The sequence below is a fragment of the Stegostoma tigrinum genome, chromosome 8, assembly GCF_030684315.1.
Source record: "Stegostoma tigrinum isolate sSteTig4 chromosome 8, sSteTig4.hap1, whole genome shotgun sequence".
Lineage (NCBI taxonomy): Eukaryota > Metazoa > Chordata > Chondrichthyes > Orectolobiformes > Stegostomatidae > Stegostoma > Stegostoma tigrinum.
Window position 1 is genome coordinate 62,357,807 of NC_081361.1, and position 16,415 is coordinate 62,374,221.

The 16,415-nt window shown below is 38.7% G+C and overlaps 1 protein-coding gene across 6 annotated transcripts in view; it reads right to left on the bottom strand.

The window, feature by feature from the left end:
- Nucleotides 1–16,415, bottom strand: part of faf1 (Fas (TNFRSF6) associated factor 1) — a 394,938-nt gene that overhangs the window by 128,525 nt on the left and 249,998 nt on the right. For all 6 annotated transcript variants that reach the window (XM_059647930.1, XM_059647931.1, XM_059647929.1 and 3 more), the window contains one exon: nucleotides 12,331–12,412. In XM_059647930.1, coding sequence (XP_059503913.1) covers nucleotides 12,331–12,412 — 82 coding nt within the window. The remainder of the gene's footprint in view (nucleotides 1–12,330; nucleotides 12,413–16,415) is intronic.

Sequence of the window (16,415 nt, forward strand, 5' to 3'; positions counted from 1 at the left end):
CTGCAACATTTTGCACAAAATGGGATATATCAAACAATACAATTTTTATTAGTAACAATTTCAGCAATGACACAAAACTGGATGTTGCCTTAAAATGTGTGACTAGTGTAAGTTTGTGTCTAAGAAAATCATTGCACTTTTCAGTGTAAACACAATAGGTTATCCTGTTTGAATCTGAACTTAAAGTCCCATACTGCTGATTCACAATATCTGATTATAATATTAAAATACAGTGATGCCCTTGTGATCCTTAATTAAAAAAAGGAAGATCAGTCACAGTCTGCTCAGTTGCTCATCCATTCTACATTTCAAAGCACAGTGTGCAATATCCAGGTTACTCCACTAGAATCCCTGCTATTGTATGAACGTTGTTAGAGAAGGGGGGCAAGGCTATGTTTGCGCAATGATTAGGCTTCAAAATAAGCTTCAAGCTCCTAGAGAGACAGCTACCCATTCATTCATAGGGCCAATTCAAAAGCCTGGAAAGATTAAACACCCCTGCTGAGCAGGCAACCAAATGCAGGCAGGGAAAAAAAGAAATAAAAATTCTTTAAAAACTCTTAGATGACTTCATTATTTTCTGCATACGAAACTTTAAGACAGTGTTTAGTTAGCGAAAAACCCACATTGACCTTTTATAAACCCTTAATCTGTCCTTTGTAGTACTGTTGCTTTGTGGCAAGCGGATGGCTTTCCTCTTCTTTCACTGTAAGCCATTAGAAGAGGTCTTGTGAAACAGTCACACTACTTAAGAATAAATTCCTATCTGAGCTTCTCCCCAACATCCCACACCCATCAAATACGAAACAGAAAACCAGAGAAGTGACTTGTGTCGCATAGAAAAACGAATTATGCACTGCTTACAATGTGCCTAGAACGATTTCACAATCACACTGTTAGTTGCTGAAAAATTGTGCAATCTGTACAGCGTCTTGTACCTTTTGAACATCGTAACAGGCAAACAGAGGTTTCACTACTGAACATCAAATTTTCAACTAACTATTCTGAGGAAACAATGTGATGTGCAACAAGCACCACACTGATAGCACTTAGAAAGTGGTTTAATTCCTACAATTAATGAGAAGGGTATGCCAATACTGGGTGATTTAGCAAATTGCACGTAAGGTTTAAAAACTGCAAATACATTTTTTTCTTGACCTGTTGTCATGAAGTCATTTCCTTTTCCAACAAATTCATAATTCAGTATTTTTTTAAACATCATGCACTTCTTCAGGCTACTACCAAACAACATGTGTATCTCAGGAATGTGCAAATTACTGCTGGAGATGTTGGATTCCCAGAACCTAAATGGGAGCCTTGTTCGGTTACAAAATATCAGAGAATTGGATATAAAAACTGATAATGATCAACTTCTGTATGTCTATTACTTCCCAGAAATCTGTTATTATATTGATGGAGTATTAACAACCAGGATATAACAGAGTGGACATTATTTGGTCCCTTCCTTCTCAGGGAGATATCAAATCCAGTTGTCCAGCTCTTCTTGACCAAATACCAGCAAGTGAGTAGCACCAAGTAGCTGCAGTGAAGCCAGTTGCAAGGCCTTCCAAAGACACATCAAGGAGATAGTGAATCAACTCTAAAATTCTAACAGATGAGACCAGCCACTTCTCTGTCTCTTACAAGGTATGACAGCATGGGTTCCAGAACATACGGCAATTAACAGCCAACAAGAGAAAGGACAATAAATCTGAGGCTTTAAATTTTGTTGCACTCTATCAATTGTGATCCAAAAGCTTCCTTGGCATTATGCTGAAAGTGAACATGGCTATGATGCAATGGGTGCCATGGCAAATTAATTCACACAGAAAGAAAAGGTAATGTAGGTACATTTGCAGAACTACATAGATTTATGGATGAGGCCGATGCAACATTAAGGTACCTTTTTCTTCGTTGAGAGTTTTCCAAGTGACTTTTCATACAATCATTGAATCTCTACAGTGTGGAAGCAGTTCATTTAGCCCACTGGGTCCACACCGAAGACCATTCCACCCAGACCCACTGTTTCCCCCATATCCCTGTAACTCTGTATTTACCATGGCTAATCCACCTAACCTGCACGTCCCTGAACATTACAGGCAGTTTAGCATGGCCAATCTACCTACTTAAACATCTTTAGGAGGAAACCAGCGCACTGGTGGAAACACACGCAGGCACAGGAAGAATGTGCAAATTCCACACAAACAGTTGCTTGAGGGTGGAATGGAACCCAGATCGTTGGTGCTGTGATGCAGAAGTGCGAATCACCGGGCCACTGCCTTTTCTGGATCATCTTTACATTGCGCTGCACAATGCCCTGAACACACGAGTGCTCTGTATCTTCCATATTTTAATTTCTTTCGATAGAAGTGTTAGAACATGTAACTCATTCAGCACTCCTTGGAACACCATCAATGTGTCGTGTTTCAGAATGTCCTGCTCTGTTTATGCACCTGAGGAGCCGTTTAAAAAAGCTATATATAGTCCTGATGGCTTTACGAGATTTGATGTCTTTCTTGATACAAAATGTGAGGGTTTAGAGGAATATGGGCCATATGGCAGCAAATGGAACTAGATTAATTTAAGATATCTGATCAGCATGGGTGAGTTGGACCAAAGGGTCCGTTTCTGTGCTGTACACCTCAATGATTGTTTCCACACCATTGGGATCCTATGGATCACATTGATTGCAAGACTCTAAGTCAAGCTTGGTCGAGGAGAAAGCAAGGTCACACGAACATATGAATGAGAAGCAGTAGCAGGTCACTCAGCACCTTGAACCTGCTCCACAATTCAATAAAGTCATGGCTGATCTGACTGTAATCTCAAATCCACATGCCTATTTACTACATTATTTCCCTTGGCTTAACAATAAACTATTTCCCTTTGCCTTAAAAATATTCAAAGGTCTATACTACCACCATCTTTTGAGGAAGAGAGTTCCAAAGTCTCATGATCCTTGAAAAGATTGTGCCTAACACCATTTCAAATAGGCATCCTCTGACTTTTAAACAGTGACTCTAGCTCACAAGAAGAAACATCCTGCCCAACATCTACTCTATCAAGACTGCTCAGCGTCTTATGTATTTCAATCTAGAAAATCCCTACTCTTCTAAACTATATCAGTCATCAGCCTAGACTGGCCAAACTTTCCTCTTAAATCAACTCTCTCACTCGAGATATGAGTCGGATAAGCCTTTCTTGAACTTCTTCCAAATGCAGTTACATCCTTTCCTGAATGAGGTAACCAATACTGTGCAGGACTGCAGACATTCCCACACTCTGTACGACTATAGCATGACCTCCCAACTCTTGTATTCAACTCCCCTTCATAATAAATGATGAATTTCTACTGTCTATCCTAATTATTTGCTGCACTTGCATTCCAACCTTTTGTGATTCACATTCTGATCTCACAGCTCTGCAATCTGTCACCCTTTAAGGAATATGCTTTTAATTTTACCTGTCAAATTACAATTTCACATTTCCACATTGTACTCCATTTGCCACATCTTTACCTGCTCACTTAACCTATCTGGATCTTTTTGTAGCCTCCTTATATATTTTCAGAACTTAATTTCCTACCTATCCTTTCACCATCTGTAAATTTGCCAACTATAGCTTCCTTCATCATTTATATAAAATCTGAACTGTTGAGATCCCAGGACCAATGCCTGTGGCACCCCACTTATTGCAGCTAGGCAACCTGAGAAAGACTGATTAATGCCTATTCTCTGCTTCTTGTTAGCCAGCAATCTACTATCTATACCCATTAGCCACCCCCTAAACCGTGAAGTTTTATTTTCTGCAATAACCTCTGATGCAGCACAAATGCCTTCTGGAAATCTAAATAAAGTGTATGCACTGGCTCCCCTTTAGCCACTACTCACGTCACCTCCTCTAAGAACTAGAGCTGACTGGCCAAAAAATGATTTCCCTTTTGAAAGTCATGCATTTTCCTTTTGTTTTATTCAATCACAGGATATGGGGATCACTGGCTAGGCTAGCATTTATTGCCCATCCCAAATTGCCTGGAGGGTCGTTAAGAGACAATGACATTGTTGTGGGTCTGGAGTCACATGTAGGCCAGACCAGATAATGTTGGCAGATTTCCTTCCCTAATGGGCATCAGTGAACCAGATAGGTTTTTCCAAAAATTGACAATGCTCATCATTAGACTTTGAAGCTCAAAATGTAATTAGAAAACGTTTTCAGCTCTATGTAAAAAGCATCCATGTGGAGAGCTGAGCAAACTTTCATTGTGTAGACACAGTATGAATTATTCTAGCACGTACTTTATTGAGTTGTTTGAGATCCCAGAAATTCACATTGAGCCACTGAGTTTGGGAACTGTTAACATACCTGAGCACCATTCTGTTGGTTTGTTCATGAGGAAGATAAAATCCAAATTGACCATGTCATCCAAATGGTTATTCACCTTTTCTGTTAATGAATGAAGGATTTCCGAGGTGTAAAGAGACATACTGATTTGATGTCAGTTTTCAAAGTAACTTCACTGGATGCTTCAAGGTTTCCCATTCCTATAAATAGTTTGATCTTTGAAAATCATTACTACATGCAACTATAGATATGGTACGTCCAGCTGCACACAATCAGGTCGCACCTAATATGTCACCCTTAGCAAACTATGGAGTATCATCCAAGATAACCTTGATGTTGACACCAGCATTCAGCTTAAATTTGGTTGGATAGGCATTTATGTAGATGACCTCTGTCACAGCTACATCAGGTTACTGTATAACATCTAAGGAAGTATAACACTGGTTTTCAATAGACAGCTGTTCGTCACACAAAGAAACTTGTTCCACTGCACTATGGTCTGCTCTTCAAGGTTCTGTTCCAAGCAAGAACATACATGTTAGTTATTCAGACTGAGCACATTTTTGGAATGTGACCTCTTATCTACAATAAATATATCACTGGTGTAAGGCTGAATGGTTTTATTTTCACTGACATAGAGCATTGGAACTGCACCTATGATAAGATTCATAGCATCAGATTGCTTAGGAATTCATATTGACATTATCACAGATGGATTATTTTTCAGATGAGAGGTTGGTCTCTTCTGGTTGAATGCTCTATTGCGCTTTAAGAAGTCAACACTTTCTAAAGGACGTTCTGCATTAAATGGAGCTTTTGCAGCACGATACTTCTTGAACAATTTCCCATATCCTGTACCCACTGCTGTTTAAACAACTCATTCTGGAAGAAGATCTTCTTTCGATTGAAGGTCAGTGACTAATGAATCTGAGACACTCACAATGGATACTACTGCAAATGAGCTCCTGTTGTAAGTTTCCAAAGTTGCACAGATCAGATGGTAAATATTGCTAATGAAGCTCACTCAGACCCACCTGGTATCTGCTACTGAAGAGTGATCCTACCAGTGTCTTAGTTGTACTTGAAGTTAAATATCAAAAGCTGTTGAGCACATTCTCAAATGTAAGTTCTTTCTCATTTATTAATTTCTCCAACACATGATCTGAAGTTGTTCCCACATTGTAGTGAAGTGTGCTAACCAGTTCTGCTTTGATTTGGTATCCAAATCAAACGGTTCAAAATCTTATGAATTGTTTTCCACGTGTGCCAATCTGGTGACCTATGAAATGGATCTGACAGGTTGAATTTTCTTACTGAAAGAACAGTAGTGGTGAATTCTGTTGCCTTGCTCATAGGCACATGAAGTTGTTAATTATTTTCTTGCTCTAGATGATTGTTATTAGGATATCGATCCCTTAGTACTACGCTGTGTTTTCTTGTTGTATTCAGAGTTGATGAAAGCTGTAGGGGAATCTTTGTTGTGGTAAAGATCATTGTTGCAGTAATAAGACTGAAGGTTATGAAAGTTTCTTTTGTTCTACATGTTGTTTCCAAAGTATATGCAGTTTTTCTTTACAAATATGACATCAGACATATATGAAGTTAATCCTTTTCCAAATGGCTTAAAGATTTTTAGAGGATTGGTGGGTAGAGTATTTCTCAAAATAGCTTCAATCAATATGATTCAATGACTTCTTTTGGTTGTATCAAGGATGGCTGCCATGACATCATTAACAACTACTTGCATCCAAGATATTTTGTTGAACATAGAACATAGAACAATACAGCACAGAATTTGAAACAATGCACTAAGATTTGTGGCTCTTTTTCCTTTATCGCTGACGCTTTCCTTAACAATTTGAATCATGAACACTTTTTAGTTACTGAATAAAACTTGAGCCTCTTACACAAATCATCAAAATAATAAAGATTGAATCAACTGCACAGTTGGGAGCAAACTCTGAATTCCAACAAGTCATTTAAATTCCTAATTTTTATTTTTGCAGAAACTTCTCAACTTGCTCATTGTTAACTTCGCCAAATAGTCCACAACTGCTAAGTCACTGCCAGAAGTTTTAATTCTACTTGCGAGTCTAGATTTTTGGGTTTTCCCTCCAAGGAATTAAATTTACTTTGGATGCCTTGTAATTGGCCACTTTTCATGGGTGTTAAAACCAGATTTAACCCCATCGCAGCAAGTGTTGTTTTACTGCTCTTAACACCATATTATTGAGATCATCTACTGTTTTTAGTAGTTTCTGTAGAATAGTCTGATATTGCTCTCTTTCCCTGTAGGTAAATGCTCAAACTTGGCTGACTGGCTGTGTGGAGCAAACTGGAAAGTGAATATGCATTTCTAATTGTAGGACAACATTTGAGGGTCAACTTCATTTGTTCCAAAGAAACAGGAGCAGAATTAGGCCATTCAGCCCATCATGTCTGCTCTGCCATTCAACCATAATATACAAAAGGAACCCAAGCTAGAAAAGACCTACATTTGTGTTGTGCTTTTCACAACCTAATGGAGAACTTAGGACTTACAGCTTATCTCGTGATTTTAAGCAACCGATCTGTACACAAAAACCACCCTCAAGCAACGTGATGATGACGAGATTATCCGTTTTGTAAAAACCTAGTTGAGGGATAAAGGTAGACCATCAGGAACTCTTCTTGCTCCTCTTCCAATCAATGCCATGGGATCTTCTGTTCAACTGAGGGGGGAGATGTGGTCCTGGTTTAATGACTTCTCTTAAAGATTGCAACTCCGATAGGAGCACCCCCCTCAACTAGAGTCATCTGTTCACAAATTTTTCCTTTACTGCAGCCATTCAGCTGTTTTTTTTTCTATTGAGCTGCTAGTCTTGAAGCTGTACCAATGAGTTTTCAAAAAGTGACTTTTATTTATTTCTTCACTTTTCAGAATGATTTTGAGCCTGTTTCTTGATTTTCACTGCTGCCATTATTTTCTAGGCAGTAGATCCTACTGCTGCCACTTTTTGTTGTGTCATTTTATGCCCACAGTTATGACTTTAGGTTCAAGATAGACTGGTTGAGCAGAAGGCAAAGCACCAGGTGGTAGATAGTCCTTCAATAGTTATGGTGGACAGGTTGTAAAGTAGGTACATAAATAGGGAAGGAATAGAGGGATACAGATTGAAAAATGGCATGTTTGTTTTTAGATTGAAGAGGGCATGATGGTCGGCAGAGGTTTGGAGGGCCTAAGGACCTGTTCCTGTGCTGTACGTTTTCATTTGTGCATTTGAGGCCATGTTCAGATCAGCTGTGATCTCGACAAACGGTCACAATGCAATTCCTTACACTGTCTTCCTGTAATAGCCAATTCTATCACACCAATACCACTCTCAAGTAGAACAACAGAAAAGCAGCATATTTTACAGGAAAAATAGAAAATCAATATGTTATTTAAATAGAAAAAGATTGGAAAACTTGGTGGTATGAAGAAATCTCTGTCTCCTAATATATGAATCACAAAGCAAATATGCAGGCTTACCAAGTGCTTAGAAAGTTCAGTAGAACGTTGTTATTTATTGCAAGATGAATGAAATATCAAAGTATAAAAGTTTCACTGCAGCTGCATGGGACATCTGTCTCACCATATTTGGAATATTGTGCACACATTTTAGAAATAAACTGTATATTTGCTTAGAAGCAGGTCTATATCCACTGGAGTTCAGAAAAATGGCGAGCAATCTTATTGAAACATCCTAAGGAGAATTAATAGGGTGGATATCAGGAGGAAACTAAAACAAAATAACTTGGTTTAAGATTGAAGAGTTTCCATTTTCAGACAGAATCAAGAAGATTCTTTTCTCTCTCGCGCTCTCTCTCAGAGAGTTGTTAGTATATTTTTCTCCTTATTCATTTCCGGGATGAGGGAGTCCCAGTTAGGCCAGCATTTACTGCCCATCTCTAATTACCTAGAGGGCAGTTAAGAGTCAACCACACTGTTGTGGGTCAGCAGTCACACGTAGGCCCAGACCTGGGAAAGATGGCAGTTTCCTTCCGTAAAGAACATTAGTGAACCAGATGGGTTTTTCCTACAATTGACCATGGATTCACAGTCATCATTAGATTGTTAATTCCAGGTATTTTATTCTCTTCAAATTCCCCCATCCTGGGATTCAAACCCAGGTCCCCAGAACGTTATCTGGGTCTCTGGAGTAATTCAAGATAATAAAGTGTGAAGCGGGATGAACACAGCAGGCCAAGCAGCATCTCAGGAGCACAAAAGCTGACGTTTCGGGCCTAGACCCTTCGTCAGAGAGCCCAAAACGTTAGCTTTTGTGCTCCTGAGATGCTGCTTGGCCTGCTGCGTTCATCCAGCTTCACACTTTATTATCTTGGATTCTCCAGCATCTGTAGTTCCCATTATCTCTGGAGTAATTGTCCAGTGAAAATACCACTAGGGCACTGTCTCCCCTAAATGGAATTCTTTTCCCCAGAAGACAGTAAAGACTGGGTCTTTAAATCTATTCAAGAAGAAGTTGGATTTTCGATTGAAATGGGAGAAAAGTGTTATGGGCTATGGACAGAATAGTAGAACAGAGACCATAAGGAGATAGCCATAAACTTATAGAATGATGCAGCAGGTTTGAAGGGCTCAATGCTCCTTGGTCCTCAACTCTGCCACTGTTGCTAAATACTCAATAGTCAGCTCCAGCCTCACAATCCTCCAAGATATCAGCATTCAATTATTTCTGGCTTCTTGGGCATCCCCAATTTTAATTGCTCCACCATTGTCAATCCTCCCTCATTTGCTTAGGCCCGAGGTCTGGAGTATCCTTCTGACACCTTTGGTGTACCTCTGTGATTTTTGTGTCATATTCATAAAGTTCCTTTTTCAGAGGACCAATGACTGCAGATCTGATGGTTCGCATCAAAGCTCCCCTGAAAAATCTGGGAAATTGTAAGGTTGAATGATGTTTCTTTTTGCAGCTTACAGTGAATCAGCATACATTCTTTCATTTGTCTAAATCTTCCTGCAACAGATAATTTCAGTTCCCTTCGTATTGTGATGATTTGTTTTGGCTATCCATTTAACATAGTCTATTATTTTCAATATTAATACTTGACTCTCATCTCTACATTTTTATTGGCCAGGTCTTCAAAAATCCGATTGTTTGCACCCATTATATAATTTAAAAATTTATCTACTTCCCTTATTATACAACTCACTAGAACACCATCTGAGAAGCCTCCTTCTCAACCCTATCCTAACTGTACAGCCATCACTTTCCCCAATATTGGTGTGAATGCCCTACAAACAGGAACTCACTACTTCTGCACCAGTCTTTAAGCTACACAGTCATGTCTCTAATCTGATTTGTGGAAGGTGGACTTCTGATGTTCTGTTTTCTAATTCAGTGCCGAGCTCCTGACAGTGACCACAGAGACTCTTGTTCCTTCAATTACCTATGTTGCTAGAACTTACATGGACACAAAGACTGGACCCTCCCCCACCAATTTTAGATTCGTCTCCTGTCCTGAATAGATGTCCCGAATCCTGGAACCAGGCAAGCAATGGACTTTTGCTCTTTGCTGCACAGAACAGTGACAATCCGCCTCAATATATTGTCTTCGATCACCATTACATTCATTTTTGTTTTCCTACTTGAATAGCTTCCTGTCCCACCATTGTCAATTAGCACACCTACAAAACAGTTTTCAGACTCATACAAAGAATCTCAATGATGGCTGACAAAGTAGAGCTATAAGGCAGTTCATAAATTAGGTTTAAGTTTTATCTTTGTAACACATCATGCTTCTCCACATTTGATCTTAAATCAGTTCTGAATGTTCATTCTCCCTTTTGGTGCTATCATACAACTCAAAACGTCCAGTGCCAACATCAAAAATAAATTTTTAATAACAAAATAAATTAGTCACTCTAATTGGTGATATCACATTGTATTCCACAATTAATAAGAAGTTGAAGCATGAATAGAGAAACTAAACAGCCAGAGAACAAGCTATATTATCACCAATAGATTTCAGGTGTTCCTTTAGTCATACAGAAGACTATCCAAGTTAACAATATGTATATTACATTCCATTTCTCCTTTTCTATTTGTAAAATAAATTTAAGTCTTCCATAATGAGATGTCCAGTATGTATTCAAAATAGAACAGACCACAAACAAGCAAGCAGCTATAAACTCCTTGCATACAGAATCAAATTTATTGCGTCACTTCAGTATGTCCTGATCAATGTTATTATATTTTACAGAATAAACCCTTGATTAACACTCTATTATGCTTTGTAGAAAACAGAAATTCACCTTATTTTCTAAATGATAGACATTTGAAAAATGCCGTATACAAACATAAATCTGTGTTTGCTAATGTTTTCTGTTCTCCAAATGTGCACAAGTTTCCCGAAAACATGTACATTTAACATTAAGTAAAGAAACTTTGACTAGTGTGTGGTCATAATTATTCATTGGAACTTGTTAGGTTGTAACTTGCAACACATGTCAAGAGAAATCTACCATGTAACACAAACCCAAAGCATAGTATTTAAACGTTTTACTTCAGCATGTAAATAAAGCATGATTCAGATGTTCACGGTAAAATATGCCATCAATCTAAACTTGAAAGGTACAGTAATATTTTTAAAACACTACCTCACCCAATAAATGTAACAAACCTCTTAACTGCAATTTCTGATTTAAAAATATTTGCAATAAAACTGAAAAATTTAGACTGATTTTGACAGGAGGACAATGAAAAATTATATATTTAGAAATTTTGTATAAACGTTCTATGGAAATTTTTATCTATACATTATATTACTTGACATTTGTTGGGATTCAACCATAGACTTTTTTTAATATAAAAGGCCACCAAGTAAAAATGGAAAAGATAAAGAATGGTCAAATGGGCCAATCTAATCTGTACATAATCGGTTTAAAGCATACTGATTAGATGAATTGTGATTGGCGTCGTGAGAAAGACTTAATCAAGTGTAGTGTTTTACTTAGCGATTAAGTATATATCAACTGATGGTATTCAAAATCCATGGTAATCCAGCCACTCAAATAAACATTTAATGAGTTTAGGTTCAAAAACCCTGGCAGTGGATTTAGGTCAAAATGAGTTTCAAGCATCATATTATTTTTCTTCCTTCTGTGTGGTTGGTTACTTAAAAGACTGTTTTCTTTTACCAGAGAGCTTAATTACAAAATTTAAAATCTAAGCTCATAAAGGAAAAACATCTCTGTATTTTCCATTACATTAGTCCATTGACAAAAGGATGGCCTTTGCAAAATATGTAAACTATGTAAACTATGTGAAATAGTTCCTTCAAAATATTTAAGTAAAATATGTTCTCTTAAAAAATGGAAAATGTCTGCCTACAAAAAACTTCTATCTTTTGTATTCTGGAACAAGGCAGTTAGCCACAAACAAGAAAAGAAGAGCAATGGCAATTGTTTAAGTAAGTAAATTGAACATTGCAGAAGCTGGAGAGAATGACTTGGCTAGATTGGAGAAAAGACCATTTTAAGTTAATGAGGCTACTTTAAATTAATTAAAGTTTAAGGCAGGAGATAAAGCACTTCAAACTTAGCTTAAAGGCACTTACTCCAGTACGAAGCTTACTGTGTCACTTACTACAACCACTATTTTCTTTTCAAGGACCAAAACAGTTTTGTTCCTCTTTCCATGAAGTTACAAATTAGGTGTTTATTACACATTATCTTTTGTTCATCTTTTCTACACAGATGATTTAACTACTCAAATTTTGTTCTCCACTCTAAATATCCAGTCTTAAGAGCTTTGAGTTGTCCAGCTACATAGATTGCACATAATATGCAGTTACCAGGTTGAGTGGTGAGGGGAGGGAGGAGTTGCTTGCAAGGAAAGAGGCGCTGTCACTCTTTACAGGCCATTTTATTTTGTAAAGGCATTTTCAAATGAAAGGATTGAAAAATTAATGCAGATTGAGCTAACATCCTGAAAGGTCACTTACATCTCTGGCTTTTCCATAGAATGCTTCTTGAAAGGCAGCTTCAAGTGATCCAATGAAGAATACAGGATGACAGTCACCATATCTGTTATGTGACAAAGAAAATTAAGTTTGATCTATGCAGAGAAATTGTATTGGCAGTGGTGAATTGTCACATTACCGTAAACATATAAGACATGAGGAAAAGCAGGCTATAGAGTCAGAGTCACACAGCACTGAAACAGGCCCTTTGGTCCGACTAGTCCATGCCACCCAGGTTTCCTAAACTGAACTAGTCCCATTTGCCTGCATTTGGCCTTTCCTATCCATGAGCCTGTCCAAATGCCTTTTACATGTTGCAACTGTACCCGTATTTACCACTTCCTCTGGCAGCTTGTTCCATATACATACGAACCTCTGTGTAAAGTTGTCCCTTGTGTCCCTTTTACATCTTTTCCCTCTCATCTTCAAATTATGCCCTCTAGTTTTGGACTCACCTAGCCTGGGAAAAAAACCTTGGCTAATCACCTTAAGTGTGGTCCTCATGATTTTACAAACCTCTATAAGATCACCCCTCAGCCTCCTACGCTCCAGTATTAAAAAAAAGTCCCAGTTTATCCAACCTCTCCTTATAATCCTCCTGTCTCAGTAACGTTTTTAACACCCTTTCCAGTTTAATATCATCCTTCTTATAGCAGGGCAATTAGAATTGTTCACAGTACTCCAAATGTCGTCTTACCAATGTCATGTACAGTTGTAACATGGTGTCCCAATTCTTACTCAATGCTCTGACCAATGAAGGTAAGCGTGCCAAACACCTTCTTCAGCACCCTACCTGTGACACCACTTTCAAGGAACTGTGTACTTGTTCCCCTAGTTCTCTCTTTCCAACAAGACTCCCCATGGAGTTTTACAGTCAAAGTGTAGAAGTTTTGACTGTAAAAGTTCTGCCTGTTTGTCTTACCAAGATGCAACATCTCACATTTATCTGAATAAAACACCAACTGTCTTTCCTTGGTCCGCTGACCCAGTTGATCAAGATCCCACTGAACTCTTAGGTGACCTTCTTCATTGTCCACTGTATTATCAATTTTATATTGGCCTTTAATCCTGAGCTAATATTCAGATTATAGCCAAACTTCTAAATCAGCTATACTATCCTGATATACCTTAATTTCCTCAGTGCCAAAATGTTATCAACCTCAAGTCTTGATAATAGTGAACAACTGAGCCATCTGGGGGAAAGACAATTCCAAAGATTCACAATGCTTTTGGGAAAACATTTTCGATTTGGATCCTGAAGGCCTTGGTTTAGATCCTCCAGACATGCAAATGGTTTTAGCACATTATCCTGTGAAGCTATATTTTCCAATGATATCATGTCTCAGTTTTCCAAATTCCAGTAAAAGGAAAGGCCCATACTATTAGAAGAAACAGTGGGATCTCAGTGAGATCAAATCAGATAAAACAGTGGGAATGGAATAGGCCCGAAATCAGTGTTAAAAGAATGCTTTATATTTAATATTGTTTGGATGACTTAACTTTTCCTTCCACAGTCCTCCAAAAGTTATTTCGAGTTTTGTAGGCACACCTTGATTGTGTTTTTTAAGAAAGGTCAAAGCTTACTGTTGACATCAGCTTTTTAAAAAATGGCTTCCGAGAAATGACAAAACTGGCAACAACGACTTGATTTGCTATAGATCCCACTGTGACTGTTTCTGAACAGTGACTGACCAGCACATGAGTCTGAGAAAACGTACAGCACAGGAGGAGACCCTTTGGTCCAACTTGTCCATTAGGACCAGATATTCTCCATTAATCTAGTCCCATTTGCTAGCATTTGGCCAATATCCCTCTAAACCCTTCCTATTCATGTACCCATCCAGATGCTCCTTAAATGCTGTAATTGTACCAACCTCGACCACCTCTGGAAACACATGCCATACACGCACCACCCTCTGTGTAAAAAAAGTTGTCCCTTAGTTCCCTTTTATATCTTTTCCCACTCACCTTAAACCTATGCGCTCAAGTTTTGGATTCCCCTACCCTGGGGAAAAGACTTCGAATATTCACCAATCCATGCCCCTCAAGATTTTATAAACTTCCATTAGGTCCCCCCTCAGCTTTCAACACTCCAGGGAAAATAGCCCCAACCTGTTCAGCCTCTCGTTATAGCTTAAACCCTCCAACACCAGCAACATCATTGTATATCTTTTCTGGACCCTTTGAAGTTTCACAACATATTTCCTTTAGCAGAGAGACCAGAATTTAATGCAGTATTGCAGAAGAGGCTTCACCAATGTCCTGTACAGCCAAACAAGGATCTTCTAATCCTTTATTCAATGCACTGTCCCATAAAGGCAAGGATACCAAATGCCTTCTTCACTAACCTGCAACTCTGCTTTGAAGGAACTGTGAACCTGCACTCCAGGGTCTCTTTGATAATAAAATGTGAGGCTAGATGAACACAGCAGGCCAAGCAGCATCTCAGGAGCACAAAAGCTGACATTTCGGGCCTAGACCCTTCATCAGAAATGCAGCACTTCACATTTATCTAAGTAAACGCCATTGGCACTCCTTGGCTCATTTGCCCAGTTGATCAAGGTTCCTGTACTCCGTACTCTGAGGTAACCTTCTTGACTGTCCACTTCACCTCCAATTTTGGTGTCACCTGCAAACTTACTAACCATACCTCCTATGTTCACATCCAAATCATTTATATAAATGACAAAGAGCAGTGGACCCAGCATCGATCCTTGCAGCACACTGCTGGTCACAGGCCTCCAGTCAAAACAACAACCCTTCACTGTCAGCCTCCGTCTCCCATCTTCAAGCCAATTTTGTATCCAAATGGCTGGTTCTCCCTGTATTCCATGTGATTTAACCTTGCTAACCAGTCTACCATGTGGAACTTTGTTAAATGGCTTACTGATGTCCATATAGACAATGGCCACCGCTCTGCCCTCTCAATTTTCTTTGTCATTTCTTCAAAAAACTCAATCATGTTAGTGAGACATGATTTCCCACACACAAAGTTACGTTGACTATCCTTAATCAGTACTTGCCTTTACAAACACATAAAATCCTGTCCCTCAGAACCCCCTCCAACAATTTATCACCCACTGACAGCAGGTTCACTGATCTATAATTCCCTTGTTTCTTACCAGCTTTCTTAAACAATGGCACATTAGCCAACCTCCAGACTCCTGATATCTCACCCGTGGCTATCAATGATACAAGTATCTCAGCAAGGGGGCCAACAATTACTTCCCTAGCTTCTGACAAAGTTCTAGGGTACACCTGATCACATTAAGGATTTATCGCTCTTTGTGTGCTTTAAGATATTCAGAACCTCCTCTTCTGTAAAATGGACACTTTTCAAGATATCACTATTTGTTTCCCCAAGTTCTCTAGCTTCTATATCCTTTTCCACAGTAAACACTGGTGCAAAATACTCATTTAGTATATCACCCATGTCCTGAGGTTCCAAACTTAGGTGGCCGATCTTTAAGAGGCCGTATTCTCTCCCTAGTTAGTCTTTTGTCCTTAATGTATTTGTGAATCCCTTTGGATTCTCCTTAACCATATCTGACAAAGCTTTTTTGCCCTCCTGAGTACACTCCGACCACCCTTAGAGTGTGCTGGGCATTCACACAATCTCTGCAGTCTATATCTGACATATGCTTGCTTCTTTTTCTTGGCTAGAAACTCAACTTCTCCAGTCATCCAAGCATTCCCTACACCTACTGGCCTTTCCCTTCACCCCAACAGGAACATACTGTCTCTGGGTTCGCATTATCTCATTTTTAAAGGCTTCCCACTTTCTAGCTGTCCCCTTACCTGCACATCTCTGTCCCCAGTCAACTTTTGAAAGCTTTTGCCAAATACTGTTGAAATTGGCTTTCCTCCAAATAAGAACTGTAACTTTTAGATCAGGTCTATTCTTTTCTACAAGTATTTTAAAAAAATGACAGAATTATGATCACTGGCACCTCAGTCAAATGCCCGGTCATATTTCCCAACAGGAGATAGAGTTTTGCTCTTTCTCTGGTCGGTATATCCACGTAGTGAATAAGAAAATTTTCTTGTACCCACTTAACAAATTCCAC